General features: G+C 43.6%; 1 protein-coding gene across 1 annotated transcript in view; it reads right to left on the minus strand.

The window, feature by feature from the left end:
• Nucleotides 1-634: 634 nt before the first annotated feature.
• LOC144128612 (cell adhesion molecule Dscam1-like) overlaps nucleotides 635-16,797 on the minus strand; it is a 452,661-nt gene continuing 436,498 nt past the window's right edge. The window contains 4 exon segments of the mRNA XM_077662147.1: nucleotides 635-1,154; nucleotides 4,196-4,329; nucleotides 5,755-5,908; nucleotides 13,558-13,642. Of these exon segments, the coding sequence (XP_077518273.1) occupies nucleotides 1,093-1,154; nucleotides 4,196-4,329; nucleotides 5,755-5,908; nucleotides 13,558-13,642 (435 nt within the window). The 3' untranslated portion in view covers nucleotides 635-1,092.

Raw genomic sequence — 16,797 nt, forward strand, 5'->3', positions numbered from 1 at the left:
CCTTGTTTTTCCGCGCCAACTTCTCCAGGGTGCCAGGTAGTGCGTCGCCTCTCGAGGTATATATGGGCAAGCGTTTTATTACTCCAGTTAGGTAGTCTAATTTGACGGCCTATAAGACATGCGCATTTCGATGGTATTAAGGCTAAGGCTTTCAATGGCTCATACTCCCGGTCAAGATCTTGTCCGTTTGTTACATCGCCGACCGGAAGTCACGACAACGGAAGTGACGTCATACCGTCCGTCCATCCGTTACGCTCTTGAACTCGATAAGAAAAAATTTGTTTTGCACGATGGGACTCAAACCACCATCATTCTGTACCGCAGCCCAGCGTGCTAACGACTACGCTACTTCCTGCCAACACCTTTTTTGTCTAGGACGCTGGAGAGTGCTTGCGGAAAGGCATCGAATCAGACGGATGCATTCCAAATGCCCTCCAGTGTCTCCAGCATTTAAGATTCACAAACAATTGTATTCTTAATTAGCATCTTAACCGCACATCAGTGACACAAGAACCAACACCGCGCTAAAGGCTTTCGCCTCAGCGCCCTTTAGGTCAACAAAGTGCCCCCCCCCCTCCCCCATGAATTTTTTCTTTAAATTTTTAATAAATGACGCTTTCAGATACAGACACATAAGAAAACAAACATGATTTTATTTATCCACTCACGGGCACCTTGATATCTTTGTTATGTGAATTTAACGATCTTCTTTATTTACAAACGTCCTCTCTGCATCGGCTGCCGACGACAACATGAAAACATCAACGAGGCTTAGTCTTCGTTATTAGGTGCCCGCAATGCATGTGCGCAAAAAAACGTACATGCGCACTTCACGCGCATAGACACACACGCACACACACATAGAGACACGCGCGGGCACGCTGCGGCGCAATGACAACAGTTCAGTGGACTCGCAGGAGCACCCGTCCCACGGCGCGTCAAGCACGGGGACACACTTGTGTAATAGAAGAGTGACATGTCTTTTGCTATATCAGCACAATGTCCCTGTGGAATTCTTTACGCCGGAGAACGCGGGAGTTGGAGGATTTGCTTTGTCGAGAGCCCATTCCAAGAAGAATCTCGGACGGATGATCACAGATATGGCGTCTCCCTGCTCCCCACTGGAGGCATGAGTACTCGCAGACCTCCGTCACCTGCACAGGTAAGGAGAGGGCACAAAAGCTGCAATGCATAAATGTTCCGCTAGAATTGTGCTATTAGAGTATGACGCTATAGTAACAGTACTGCAGAGTAAACCTCAGCGTTCTTGCCTGATTAGAACTAATAAGCCCAGGTGATGTGGAGCGAATAAACATGTACCGGTGTGGATATCGATGTTCTCCGTTTCTGAGCCTACAGAAGATTTGGATTGCAAAACTTTAATTGTCCAACAGATGTAGGGAAGGCTTTAAGCCTTCCCACTTAGACGACGGCCAGGAGTCCTTGGACCCTAGCGGCGGTTTCGGCCAGTCGGACGGTCTTCAGTTGAATCTCCGGATCGGAGCTGAGTAATAAGGTCTCCCATTGTTCATATAGACTATGAGGGACGCCGCAGTGGAGGGCTCCAGAAGAAAAAAGAATTGTGGTGCGGTGGTAGAGACGAGCTGATCGTAGTGGCGATAGACTGATAGCGATCCCGTTTAAGAGGTTGTTCTAGCCTCCTTCATGATCGACGCTACGCTTCGAGGCTATGCCAGAATCAAACATCCAGTCTTAAAGTTCAGTGCAAATATTTCACAACTTTTAGTATCCGAAAGCAAATACAGAAGAGATCTCAAAGTAAGAAATCCTGATAACTTTGGTTATCGTGCAATCATAACTGAAGTGCAAATAAGCTCGTAACTGAGTGCGAAAAAGCCCGTATCCAAGAAAACATGACTTATTCACGCTTTGGAATGGTCATGTTTCCTGCAGACTATGTTTAATTTTTACAAAAGCTGTCGAAAAAAAACGCGCCGGTGGCTCTACCGCAGCGTACGTGGCGTCTACAAGAAAGTTAGTTCAGCACTGCCTGTTTGAGAGCCTAAATTCGCACCGGGATCACGTTGCGTTTCCTCCAAACAGCGGAGTGACGTGCATAACGAAGTGCTTGGTGAAGTAAAAATTCGAGTTTTGTACGAAACTTGTACCGAAATCTGTTGGCAATATAGTGGCCGTCAGTACAAATCAGCAGTCCATATAAAGAAAACGCAGACCTATTCGCCGTTCCACTATAACTGCACGGAACCGCAGGGTGAATGGTTTCCGAATGTTAAGCGTCTAGTAAAAGACCTCGGAGAAGTCTACCACTTCCTAGTCGCACCAACTTTGGGGTCGATGTAAGTGACGTTCCTTCAAACTTGCGTCATTCAGAATACACCTGGCATGATGCCGCCACGATGTTTTCTGCCTCGACACCTTCATTACAGAAGTTATTTGCGACCCGCAGTGGTGGCTAAGTTAACTTGGCGTTCAGCTACTCATCTTTACGCCCTGGGATCCATCCTGGTCACTGCGGCTGCGTTTGATTGGTGGTGAAACGCAAAAGGCCTCTCGTGTACTGTGCGTTGTCAGCGCAATTTAAAGATTCCCAGGTGGTCTACATTAATCTAGAGCCCTCCACTGCGGCGTCCCTTATAGTCTATATGACACTTCGCTATGTTAAACGCCGCAATTTAAGATTTATATAAGTCGCATCATGGCCAGCCGTTAAGTTCTCAGTTTGAAACGTTAGACGATAAACTGTAGTTTAACCCATTGGATTTCGTAGTATACACGCTCAAGCGCCCTTTGGGATCTTACACATCGCTAGTAATCCGTTCTTGACTTCGCTTATCTCCAACTCACTGTCAGGATCTAAATGGTTAGATTTGGCAACGTCGCACTTTACCGAAAGAGGCGTAGTCGTTGTTTTATATAGTGCTGTTCAGTTGGATTACAAACAAGTAACTTTTTTAAGGAAATAGAATGCCGCGGCATTATTTAGAAAATATGCCTTTTCTTCAGAATAATGTCGAAGCTTATACTGTATACCTGAGCTATAACGTTAACGGCCGTAATTCTGTCGCATTGGTAAATGTGGTGTCATGGAAAGAAATCCAATCGCTCAAAACTCTTCACAGTGCACTTGCGGATTTAGCTGGAAGTTTTTAACAGTAGTATTGAAAAAAATACTTCTTTAGTAATGTACTGCATTCTATAATTTCATCACTAATAAGTGCACGTGAGACTTCTCCCTTCATTCTCATGCTTACTGATACAAATATGGCAAGCTTGGCGATTCCCCACGCCTGGATGTTAGGACCATGCACTCCTAAAGAAGAAAAGTTCTACGTGGAATTGTACGCAGATTATTATACCTGAACAAGAATTGTAAAGCCCAGAATACTTTCTTAGGCATTTCGGAATGAACTTGAATATGTGTCAGCAAAAAATAAACTGCTGGTGGCTCAAATTTTATGCCAGAGTAAATATTATGGCACCCGCAATCCCCACTTTATAATACTTAAGTTGACTACATTAAGTTGCACTTCCCATTCTAACGGCTTTCCTCTATTACAGGAACATGAACACTAAGTCGTTAGTGCGCCTGCCAACTTTTGAGATTTTTCGCTTGAGGACAACGACAAGCGGACTCAGTGTCATCATGAGAACCACGTAGGGTATTTCTTCGTCGTACGACACGTGACCTGTGTATCCCGCTTTAACTTAAAAGCTGGCAGGCTAACTTGTCCTACGCCTGAATCACCCTTCCGCGTTTCACAGAGTGGAATATTCTTTTACACAATACATAGCTTCTCGTTGTGCTTCTTTTAACGGAAATCCAATGAAATCCCAAGTATATTCCACATCGCTATCAACTAGGTTAAGTGCTTCACTGTCATGCACGTCAGCTTACGCCAGCCTGTGTGCAACGGGCTCCGAAATAAGCACTCGTATTTTGTGACGGGATAATGTACTACATTATTACATGCAGGCTAATGTACAAACTGCACACTTGGATAGACAGAGATACTAAGTGTGTGACCTCGAGATAACGGACACAAAAAAGTCAAAATACAACAGCGCAGTGACATTAGTTAATTAAAAATATGAATGTTTAGCTCTAAAATTCACAGAATGTATTGTGCTAAAGGTAGCCCAACAATTAAGAAACGTTTTTCAGTTCGTGCCAGGTCACTGACCTTAGCACCATCGGTGTGTCGCTGTTTCTCACCTTTCACAAAAGAGAGTTTGCTTATTTCGCGGTCACACTCGGCTTCGGAGACTTCGTGTAGGTCGTCGTCTTCCGGTTTCAGACAGCGCTGAGGCGAGTGTTCGGTGTCGCTGCCGCTCCCATTATAATGCGGTCTGCAAAAAAGTAAGTCAAGTTATAAGATGAGAGCTGTATCTATGCAACCGGTGTGTAACCTGTTTCGGCTCCCAGCAGTAAATTCATGAAGTCTAAGGAAAGCACTCAAAGTGAAGGAGAATTCAAACAACAAAAGAAGTACTATTAGCACGAAAGCATGCGGCAGCCATTTCACTGCAAATAACAGCTAATGCTGCTGGGAAATCCGTATAGCATCATTCATGTGGATGGTAACTGCATTCGTTCATAGTAGTTGCAATGCATAGCCTGGTCTTTGGTGCAAGCGAGAAAAGAAAACTGACAAGGAGAATAAGGACGACGTGGACGGAAATGCTGAACTAACAACTTTCATTTCAGAAGGAACAGGGGCGACATATTTATGCAGTTTCTAGTCTAGACCCATGACGTAGAAGGCTAGGTGAGAACCATTTTGATCTTGAAAACGTGTCAGGAGATACAAGAATAGCTTTCTACATCACGGGTCTGAGCTAGAAAACGCATAAATATGCTGCCCGTGTTTCTTCTGAAATGAAAGTTGTTCGTTAAGCTCATCCGTTCACATCGTCCTTCGTCAACCCGTAAGCTGTCTTTTCGCGCTGTTTCATCAAACATCAAGTTAGACCAACCATCCCAACAACGTGTGTTACTCAAGTGCATAACCTGAGTTTTGTCTCCGGCAGTCGCAGACACGTTCCGACACGTTCCGGCAGCTCGGGAGTGCCCCTTTGCGCCATTACTCTTCCTACCTCATGACACCCTGTGACAAACCACGCCCTATACCTGTCCCGTAGAAGGAGCTACACACTAAAAGATGGTGCCCGTATTTCCATGCATTCTTTCAGGAAAACTCACATGCATTTTATTCATTGCCTGGCCGGAAGTGGTGTCTTGGACCAGTGGATATTCAGCGTGCAGATGGTAACGCCGCGCTAAATAGGCTCAACATTTGCGCAGCGCGGACAAGTGGAGCGACGTCGTTTTATACCTGGATGCGTATTTTTTTGTTATTTGCACCAGTCGTCTGCTGGCAAGTCATACCTTTATTGGTCATGAAGCGTGCCTATCTTGCCCTCTGGGTGCTTTCTTTATCCCTGTTGTGGTCGCTGGAGGTAAGAGTGCTCTCTTACTACAGTCGCTGCATTCCCGACCTTAAGCGAACAGCGAGTTGAGTTCCCACTTCGTTGTTCTTTCAGAGCAAACCTGGCCGATATGAGTTCCTTTCTGCTACACCTCGATGACGTAAAGCGCATCAGGGTCCCATACTGACCGTCACTGAACTTAGATGGGAGAAAAATTCTCAAAAGAAAACGTTGCCTTTGAAGTATGTCGTATGCATTGTGACCACTGAATGACAGATTAGGACAACAACACAATATTTTTTTTACGCAGCGCAGGTAGGATCGAGCGAGACTATGTCCACCCACCGACTGGACGTCCGGGGCCTCCGGTAGTCGGAGGTCTGCGCAGTGCTGACCAGCTGCGACGAAGGCACCCACTGCTGGTGCGAGCCAAGCTCCCGCACCTGCAGCCGACCGTTGCGGCGACGTTCCAGCGTTTTCCTGCCCGTGTCACAAACCTCTGCGACATAGCCGCCCGACGGCGAGCGAAAGGGAAAAGAGGCAGAGGGGAGTAGGAGATGGAGAGCGCACCAGCTCATCGTTAGGGTTCATGCGCTGCACTTCATCATGAAGAAATGTGTACAGATTCTGTCCCTTGATTGGAAAAACAGTATAGTTGTAATTTCCGAACTCTCGTCTAACTGAGAAGTGTACGTAGTGCTCTTCCTAGTCTCCGCTTTTTAAAATTTTTGCTCATATCGCAATCTCCTACCGTGCATTTTTTTTTCTATCGCTGCGAACAAATATTCTTTTCGCCCAGCACTCATTCTCAGTCGTGTTTATTCAAAAACATTGTCTGGCGATCAGTTCTCTCATAAATTTAACAGCGTGGTGAGTGTTTATTAGTAAAGCTAATTAGAAGAGCAGCTCAGGCAACAGTAATATGAAGCGGCTCGTGCGCGGGAAATAAAGATTGGCGTGATTGAAGAGTGGGAATACTTAGAGACAACGATTGCAAGAAGGCCATACATAGCCAAATGCAGCACAGAATGAAAAAAAATGGTGCAATTTGTCCTCATGCCCAATTAACGCATTTCACCTCAAAGTTCGAGTTCAAGAACGCAAACCCACATACTCCTCAGATTTTAGTGAAATGCGCATGCTAGATAAAACCTAAAGAGAAAATAACCTAATCAACACCTTTTTTTTTTACCTTGCTCTAGCAGTATGGTCACTTCTTCACACCCCAATCCCTCGATTATTATAATGTGTTCTAGTTTGGAGTTGGAGTAAAAAAGTACTTTTCAATATGCGCTTTTTATGTACTGCTATCTAATGCACAGACTTCACAGAGGCTGGTCAGCTTTGTGTTACGAGTGACTGCGGCGTTTTCTTTTTATAAGTGAAAACCGAACATAGGAATGCCATACAGGACACGATTAACTATTACGACTTTCATTCAGAGGAGTAATTACTCATTAGCTTCTACCTGAGCTCATTCATATGGCTTCAAAAGAAAGAAAAAATAATGAGAAACTTATTGAGCATTGGCTGGCTAAAATGAAATGTGGTGCACATTGGGGCATCGCCATAATATATACCCTCAATGCTTCCATTTCTTGATCAATTCGATCTCTACAGCCATCTGCTAGCCACTCTGGTTATCTTAGTCCGTAGATCGACTGTCATGGTCAGGTCTAGGGACGGAGTTCAACCCTCGTGCCAGGAAGAATTTTCCCTTTATTGCGAAGTTTGTAAGCAAGCGATTAATCTTTTTTTACCGTATGGCGGCGCTAAGGTGGGTGTTAATGAACAATACTCTATTGAATGAAATGTAATCAAGCTTACGGCGTCGCCCTAGATACATTGGGCTAATCAGTACATCTTTAAAAAGCTCACTTAGAATTGCTTTTCTTTTTTCTTTCCGGCCCCTCATTTTAAAGAAAAACAGATAAGAAAATCGGAAAGAACGAGGATTTCCAGGCGCTTTCGAAGCATGCCGTATAAATAAGTGGGAATTTTCACTTTAAAGGCTACGTTTAATGCTAAAGACGTAACTTCTGAGATTTTATGCAAATTTGAGCATTGCCTGCGTATGGCGGATTTTCCCATTACTATATTAGTCCGCGAAAATAACGCTGCTCTTCTACACAAAAGTAGCCTGCTTTGCATGCGTTGATAGCCGAGGATTCAATGCAAAATAAACTTATTTAGGGTAACTTTTAGCTTCATTTTTATTTCATTGAATTTAATTGCTCAAACTTAACTCTACAGATCCCGAACCGGTCCAATTAAGCAGGTTACAAAACTAAGCGTTCGCATGTATGCAACAAGAAAGCTAAAGTCTGTGCGTTCTCTTTGCGCGCATCACTGGCAGTTCTTTTTTTATTTCCTCATAACTGAGAATTTTTGACCCTCCATAGCGCTGCACACCACTCACGAAGCAGTTTCATATGCAAAGAAGTAGTGAACGTTTTGCCAATGAGCTAAAAGCGCCAGAAGATCCAATGCAGATATTGTTGTGGTGCTGTCAGTTGCCTCATTTTGGAGTCCGAGTTCTTTTTCTAATTCACAACTATCTCTCTCTATACCTCTAGTAACTACAGTCTTTGAGGTCAGGGATAGTGCTAGAAAGCAATATCAGTCACTGCCTCCGGTACAAGGACAAGGGTGAAAATGATAAAAGCAGGAAAACAATGAACTTTGAAAGCTTCAAAATCACGACTGCTGGCCTCACATAATATAGCAACTCCTTTCGAATTCTGTTCACAGCATTTTCTCCGGTAATTAAGCACTGTCTTAAATAACAGTGCTCTCAGGCTTACCACGCCGTCTGCCATTCGGCGTGGCTGGATTAAATTATATTGATCATTGGACGCACTGCAGTTTGTGAGTACTTTTTTTGTTGTTTCACTTATCTCTTAGACATCGCTCAACATCAACTCTGACACCAGAGCAGGCAATCCACATTGCTTGAGTGACTATGAGCTTTGACGCCACAAGCGGCAGCTGCGAATCGCAAAGGCGCAAAAGAAGAAGTTGGTAAATGATTTGCAAGAAAACGGGATCCTTCGTTCCACAAAGCTTTCCCTTTGAAACAAAGCTGCGTGACAGGATATAACGTAAACTCTGTCCGTGAAACTCAGGCACGATGGCCAAGTTATGAAATCAAACGATAAATCAACTCCTTATTTAGACAGCTAGGAAACGGAGTGGTCAAAGACTCTGCTTGTGTTCCGCGCGTCGTTTGCTTTTGTTTAAGTGAAAGAAAGAAACACGGAAGCTGCAGGAAAATGCTTGCAGGTAATTATCGACCGGCAATTATGCAACTTTCGAAATATTGTGCAAATAAAAGTCAGAATGCGTGTGTTTTTATTACGTGGCACGTGAACTGTGCACAAAAGCGAGAAAGTGCTGAGCAGACTTTGTGGACGCTTTACCATGTCGTCGCATGAGGCCTTTTCTGTACACAATCTGGTACGCCGGCCACAGTTCACAGTCCATTGGTCTAAAGCATCCTACAACAGTTTGCGGAGTATGAGAGAGTGAAAACAGATAAGGAACAGATAATATTCTCAACATCATGTCTTGAAGAATATATTGCCAAAATAGCAGCCTGAAATTTCGGCTAATGCTTTAGTGAATTTTAAAATTACCTTTTAAAAAATTTTCATATCCGGACACTATACACACTTAAACATGCAATAACAGCACTATCGTGATATAGACTGTACAAATAATAAAGGTTACGGTTCCTTGTTGTGATATGAAATCAGGTTGTCAAAGTATTGCGCCGAAGGCATTTGTCAACACATTTATAAAAAGAAACTGAGTATGCGGGCTGCCAAAGGCATAGAGGGCTTGCTGAAAGATCGCTCATCTTAAACAGTGAGCCTGAACAAACAAGAACGTCAAGGTTCGCACTGATGCATGAAGAGATAATAGAGCAATTTTTAATCTATTGACGACATAGTGTATACGGCAGGCTCTGTTGTTCTTCAACACTGAAAAATAGCCTGATTTGTTAACATAAATTGCAAAATTATTCAAAGCTTTTCTCAGTATGTCTACCAGCGCTTTGAAATCTTTTTCAGCGAGGAGGTCACAACAACCAAAAGCCGAAGGTTCAAACACGCATTTCAGCCTCCTGGGTATTACAGTCTCAACCGAGTGCTGATCTCCAGAACTTATCCTGAGCCCTAATGGTTTAGCTAGTCGGACAATAAATATGCAGTAAGTTTCATGTCGCTGCAATTCAAATAAAAAAATTTTCCAGGTATTGGACCACATGAGAGGATGGATAGCTGTGACTGTCCACTGGCCTGATATTTTCGTTTCAAAGAAGGAGCTGCTACGCCTAGCAGATATCTGTGTGCTGCTGAACGGCGCTGCAACAATGGTAGTGTGGCATTATATGGATACCCGATTTTAACACCGAGTAGACAAGCATTAGTGCTAAACTAGCGGTTTTTCCTTCTGTTGATAACCACAACCGCGTGCATAATGTTTTATTTTATTGTGCCGCCGGTCGTCACTCCAGTACTGCTGGCTTACCCAAATACCATGAAAAAAAATTACAAGAAAGGCATAGGTCAGCATTCATAGAAAATAGCATTCTCATTTTAATAAGAACTCAGAGTACTCTCTCTACAGAACTCTTAAGGTAACGATACTCCAAAGAGTTCCTGACAAAAAATGCTTCTCAGGTGTAAACTTTTCAGCGCAACGAGATCTTCTAAACAGTGGAACTTTCTACCAGCCTTTTGGAGGCGCTGTTTCTGATATCATGGACATATATGTCGTCAGTAGATCATCATAATCTGGCTTGTTTTATCCACATCGAAACATTCTAATTTCGAGTTGGGCATTTATGGTGTACCACAGACCCTTAAACCATTGTATATTTATATATATTTACGTCCTTAGTTTTCGACTGCCGAAGCTAGATAAGAGGGTGCCAACCCACTTATTTTCTCTTTTTTAGATTTTTGGCCTATTGGATTGTAGAACACGAAAATTTTTATTAACATGTGGTCGCACAATGATTCTCTCAACAATTTGAGTACGGCGCATTACATTTGATACCTCCTATTTTGTTGCAGCTCAACTAATCGATGTTTACTTCTTCACTGCGCACGACTTACTCTTCCCTGGGTATTCATGCAGAGTTGTAGAGGGCTTCGCACGTAAACCTAAGTTTGTTCTTGCCAAAAGAAAATATTTTCGCTGCATTGTATCCAAGCGGATACAAGAAACGACCTCTTTAAAGGGCAGTGTTCGAAGCGAATCACTAAAAGTAATGCAGTATCTGTCACATACTATCTCTTGGTGGTACAAACTACGACAGACTTCTCGCATCAAAGGGCTTTGCAGGTGGTTCGCGCATCTGGGTTTTCAGTTACGCAGATGTACTTATAAGAATCTTTGATATTGATTAGAACAGAAGTTCACGCCAGCAAGTAAGGAAACGGTTTCTGACGTCTGGGCTCTACCGCTCAGCATTTTCACATCATGCAGTGATGCCACTTGTTTACTACCGGGAAGCGTTGTAACAATGCTGTACCTATGATACGGGTCGAGTTTGTTTGGCCTCTTGGGCTGCAAGCTTTTTATTCTCTTTCCACATTGAAAGATAGTAAACTGTAATGAAAGTCAGGAATGCCTTCTTGCCCTGGCACGCAATAATTTCTGGCTTAGCCCCAGTAGTGACGGTGCAATTTGGCCACGCTCATATTAGGCTACGCCGTCAAAGGATAATAAGAGCGCCATTTGACGACACCACGGAAAAAGCTCTTGCTTAGATGCGAGCACGTGCTCTTGATATTTTCACTCATCTTGGGAAACACTAAAAAGTCACACAGCAAAAAACCCCGAGATGTGGAGTGGAGGAAAGAAATTAGCACTCATCATTATTGTACGACAGTATGCAGTAACTTCGGAGTAGTGCACAAGTGGCGCAAGTGCATTGCCGCAACTTCAGACGATAATGTATAGTGATGCGTTTCTCGGAAAGAAAATAATGTGAGCTTTAGTTTCAATATAACATCCGCCTATTTCATCTTGTAAGAAAACTCTATTCCCGGAGAACAAAAAGTATTTAACATCCCCGTATTGACAGCAAGAAAATATCTGTCTGTATGTAATTTTAGCTGGGAAGAAAACGTTTTGCTTCGCATGCATTTGTGATCAATGTACTACTTTTATATTTCCACTTCGGAAACAATGCAGAAGATAGTAAAAACAGGTTCAATACAAATAAATGAGAAAATCGAGTAACTGATTACATTATCTAACAGTCAGAATGCTCCTAATTTAAGCGAACAATAAAACTTATAAAAAAGTCGCCCTTTCAACCACATCTTATATTGTATAACGTATGTGTTGTAGAAAAGCACTCTGTGTATGTAGTGCAAACTGCCTCGAAAAGTTGAGCGTGATAGTTATATGGAGAGTTGCAGAGAGTCGCACATAATTGGTGATCATGCCACTACCAGTGTCAACTTGGCATTAGATGTTCCTAGCCACAACCTCTCAAATACGATATGCAGAATGTGCGCAGAAAGTTGAAGAGAATAGTTAACCTAGATTTAGAAAATTCACTGCTAGATCAATGCAGGCAACACCAGAAACATAATAATTGCAGTCAAAAACAGGTGCGATGCAGAGTGCAACTTGAAGGAGGTTAGTGCTGAGCGAAGCCTGTTTAGGAGTGTTCTACGTTTACTGCATTCCCGTGTGCCACTTCAAGGCAATGCGCACTGTCTAACGAAGCGTGCTGTCAACTACAGATTTAGTACCTCAATTTTACCATCAACACTCTACAGTGTATACGTTTTCTTTTCTTTTTTTACAGGCAGCAATTTCAGGTTTCACTAGGGATTCCATTTTCTTTAGAGAGCTGGAAGATAATGGATCTTTTGCATTTCATAACAGATACAAGCAACACTTGCACTGAAATTGAATTGTGCACTCAGTATTTCACTTGTGGCATCGTGCAAGATCGGTGCATGTTTGCTATCAGTGCCACAAAACGAACGACTCAGTGGTTGCTGTTTGCTTTGTGCATTTCGTGCGTTGGACACACCTGAAAGACGAAGTTGCTTTTGTTCAACGAAGGTCACGACAAGCGTCGGTCTGAGGCTGTAGCTGCGGGGGCAGCCACAAACAGAGCCGAGAAAAAGAAAGCCAAGACAACGGGTAGACATAGACCACGGCACACAAATGAAGATCTAATGTCAGATCTTTCACTGACAGTCACGGACTTCGCTATGGTCTAACCGTTCTTCACAGAGTTTCCAATTAGCGTTACGATTTGTGGCACGGTTTTGCTTGTGGTTTTCAAATCCATTCACACGAATAGAAATTCTAGAACATTAGGTAGAACTAAGAAGAGCGCTGATAACTACAATAAAATAATTCAGACCTACGGGCATTCAAAGAAAGCAGGAATAACAGAAGTGTAGTTATCATTTTAATAGGTTTGACCTAAAGATCTTGAGGCATGGGAAATGCTAAGTGATTAATAAACTTTGTCACTTTGCTTTGAACTAGCGAATTGATTTCAGGCGAGGTCAACAGAGAATGCCTTTTTTTTTTCTCCAAAGATGCCCAGGAAGGCATCTGAAAAAAAAAAAAACTTGGCTCTCGTGTGATTTACTTTTTATAGAGCAAATTCAAGCTCTAAAACGCATTTCGGCCAGCACGGCCATTCGCTTTATATTCGTGCAACAATAAGACAACTTTCAAAACCATACGCAAAAAGTGTCTGCATAAATGTAAGCAGCTAAGTTTACATTAGCAACGTTAAAGAACAGAGAAGACTTAGAATGACTCCACAACGCAGCGGTCTTCGTTTATGGGCATATTGTCATTGGGAAGCAAAAACAATTACCGTAACACAAACGAAGTCGTAACTGCCAATCGTACTTTTGGAAGAGTGAGTTCTTAGGTCATTTCAAAGTCCGCACGGTGACCGCCGTGCAAGACACTCGAGCAGCTAATATTCCGCTACAATTTTTTTTGCTTGGAATCCTTAAACAGAGGTCGGTGCGACTCAATTCGTCCACTTCACGATCGTTTCTGAAAAGACTTGCCGTAAAAGAGGCTATGTCAAAGACAATTATAATGTGTACCAAAAGAGAGGAGGCCACAAAACGAATACGCACTTACGGGGCACCTGATAGAGGTTGGCTGCAGGCACCGGCGTGGGGATCACACGCTTCACTTTGGAGTAGGTCTCGTCATCACCAGGAGGCTGCGTGCACAAGAAATGGTTCATCAGTTTCGCCTCAGTGTGCAACATCAGCAGCTATGCAGTGAAACAGCGCTGAGAAGCTTAAGCAGCCCTTGAATTCTCCACCGTCAACATTGAAAAAGACGCTTAAATAAGTTAAGAAATTTACTCCTAAACTTGGTAACACTCACATGCTCAAATTCATGAAATCAAATCAACAATACTGCGCGTAAGCTCAGCCACATGCCTCTATCAAGCCAAACCCATCATTGTAATGTTGGTAAGCTAGCCATTATTGAAAAAAAGAAGTTTTCTGACTCGCAAACATTATCTCTACGATTTGAATATTGACAGCCTAGTGTATACACCCAAGCGTAAAACCTCACAATATATTCTTTGAAGGGTTCTTTAAGTTTAAATAAAAAAAACATTCCAGTATGGAGGCTAGGGAATAAGATGATCGTGCGAAGTTCTTGGTCTCAAAGTACGAATTGTTAATCAAAGATTTCTGCGAGAATTAAGGTCACTGAGCTCATATTAGCATCGCTTTGCATATGAGACGTTTTCTGCAAAAAGAAGAAGGATGACAAACTAATATTGCATTATCCTTCTATTAAGCTACATTAAGCATCAAACAAGACATCCTGCAAATAAGCAGAGTAAACGCTTATTAATTTCCTGTCTGTCCCCTCAACGTTCAGCAGCCTTCGAGACACAATAACGATTTGGTTTGGTTTATAAGGGTTTAGCGTTCAGAAGCGACTCAGACTATGAAGGACGCCGTAGTGAAGGGCTCCGGAAATTTTGACCGCCTGGGGTTCCTTAACGTGCACTGACATCGCACAGTACATGGGCCTCTAGCATTTCGCCTCCATCGAAACGCGACCGTCGCGACCGGGATCGAAACCGCTTCCTAAGGGTCAACAGCCGAGCACCATAACCACTGAGCCACCACGGCGGCCATACTAAAGAACAACTAAATGATGCTTTCATCACCTTTGCGCCTTTCGTCTGGATTTGTATGGTCGATAATAGAATCGAAAGTAGCAAGCCTCGGTGGTCACTAAAAGCGGCCGCCCCGAACATCCGTTAGGGCGTCGAAGCATCAGATAGACGGCCTTTCCATCCAGCTCCATCGCTGTGACGACGCGTAAAAATAAATCCTAGAAAGAGTCATTCTCCAACTGAGCGAGGGCATTATGAGCAGACAGTGTTATAAAGCTTTAAAATAGTTTCTGTGGATTTACTCACAACGCAAAGAGCCATGGTTCACGAACTATTAATCACAAGACGCTTATCCTGTTATTGTGGCGTTTCTTCCCCATTTCTCTTGCTACACCAGATCTGTTGGCGATGGTTCACAGCCTCACACCTAAAAAGATCAAAGCCTGCCAATTTTAAGGGGGAGGGCCTGTAATCTGAACTGCATGATGTGATGCATTGGCTGCTAGGGTAACGGGTGGCAAGTTGTTCAACCACGCGTAATATGCTTACTTACTCGCAGCTCGTAATCTGTTTAAACGATAGTACTGATGACTGGTAACCTTGCAACCTGCTGGGATTGCGTGCGATTGTCTTCTAACGTACCTAGAGATCAAAAGTGGAGTGACGGAGAGAAGGAATGTGCATATCCGCTGTCGTTATATCTACACATGATATCACTAAAACTTCATGCGCTTCCATAATGCGTCGTTTGCGCTCATGGATTATTGCATTGAACAAACTTTTTTGCTGAAAACACACACTGTTTGAGATTAACCGTCTTTCTTTTGGCAGGCATTTGCTGCCTCTGCTGAGGCAACAGATAAGAACGGAACGTATGGTTCCCCCCACGTGACTGCACCCGCAATTCTACAGGTTAGCTTGGTGGCCACCAAAAATGTATTTATTGTACTTTCTAAAGCGACCGTTATCAGAGGCATTGTTCCGACTTCAACGACGGGTCACTGGTGTTTCACCGCTGGCCTTGAACAATGCTCATTTACACTCAGACCCTCCCCGAGAATATATATATATATATATATATATATATATATATATATATATATATATATATATATATATATATATATATATATATATATATATATATATATATATATATATATATATATATATATATATATATATATATATTGTTACAGGTTCTATTTACAAATAGTATTTACAAGGTAGGTCGAGAGGAGCCTGGTGCGCCGGCGGCAGGATACTTGACTTCCTCTTCTACTTCCAGCCGCCGCACGTCTTCTTTTTCCTCAGAGCCCATGCGCAGCACGTGACATTTCCCCGTTCGCAGACGAAGCCCTCTGGGCCAGTCAATCAATCGGGGTCCCGAGAGTGGAATGGCTTCAGCCGTGCGACATGCACGACCTGGGTTGTCCTTAAGCGGCGTCCTTGCGTTGATTGGGGAGAGATGACATAGTTGAGGTCATTGAGGCGAGCAACAACGATGAACGGGCCTGTATAGTGGGATAGCAGCTTTTCTGATAAGCCACGCTTGCGTAGGGGCGTCCACAACCATACAACGTCCCCGGGCAGGTAGGAGACATCCTTGCGCCGGCGGTCATAACGCTGCTTAGAGCGATGCTGTGATGCCAAGGTGCGTATCCGGGCAATCCGACGGGCTTCTTCAGCGCGACATAGAGTGTTGGCAATAGAAGGCTCGGTGTCGAGAGAGAAAGGTAAGATGCTGTCGAGGGAGCTTCGAGGCGGATGGGCATAAAGAAGGAAGAATGGGCTGTAACCAGTTATTTCATGCCTCGACGTGTTATAGGCGTATGTAATGAAGGGAAGCACGTCGTCCCAGTTCTTATGGCGGGAATCGACATACAAGGCCAGCATGGTCGTGAGTGTCCGATTGGTACGTTCAACCAGTCCATTAGTCTGGGGGTGGTACGGCGTCGAGTGGCGAAAATGGCATGAACTAAGACGCAGAAGCTCTTCCACAACGTCTGCCGTAAACTGGCGACCGCGGTCACTGATAACAACTCGAGGAGGTCCATGCCGGAGGATGACAGCACGAAGAAGGAAGAGCGAGACCTCAGCAGCGGTGGCGCAAGGTAGGACGGCGGTCTCACAGTAACGGGTGTGGTGATCAACGCACACTATAATCCAGCGGTTACCGTTGGACGAGCGGGGAAACGGGCCGAGCAGATCGAGTCCAACTTGTTCATATG

This window comes from Amblyomma americanum, chromosome 4, assembly GCF_052857255.1.
Source record: "Amblyomma americanum isolate KBUSLIRL-KWMA chromosome 4, ASM5285725v1, whole genome shotgun sequence".
Taxonomy (NCBI): domain Eukaryota; kingdom Metazoa; phylum Arthropoda; class Arachnida; order Ixodida; family Ixodidae; genus Amblyomma; species Amblyomma americanum.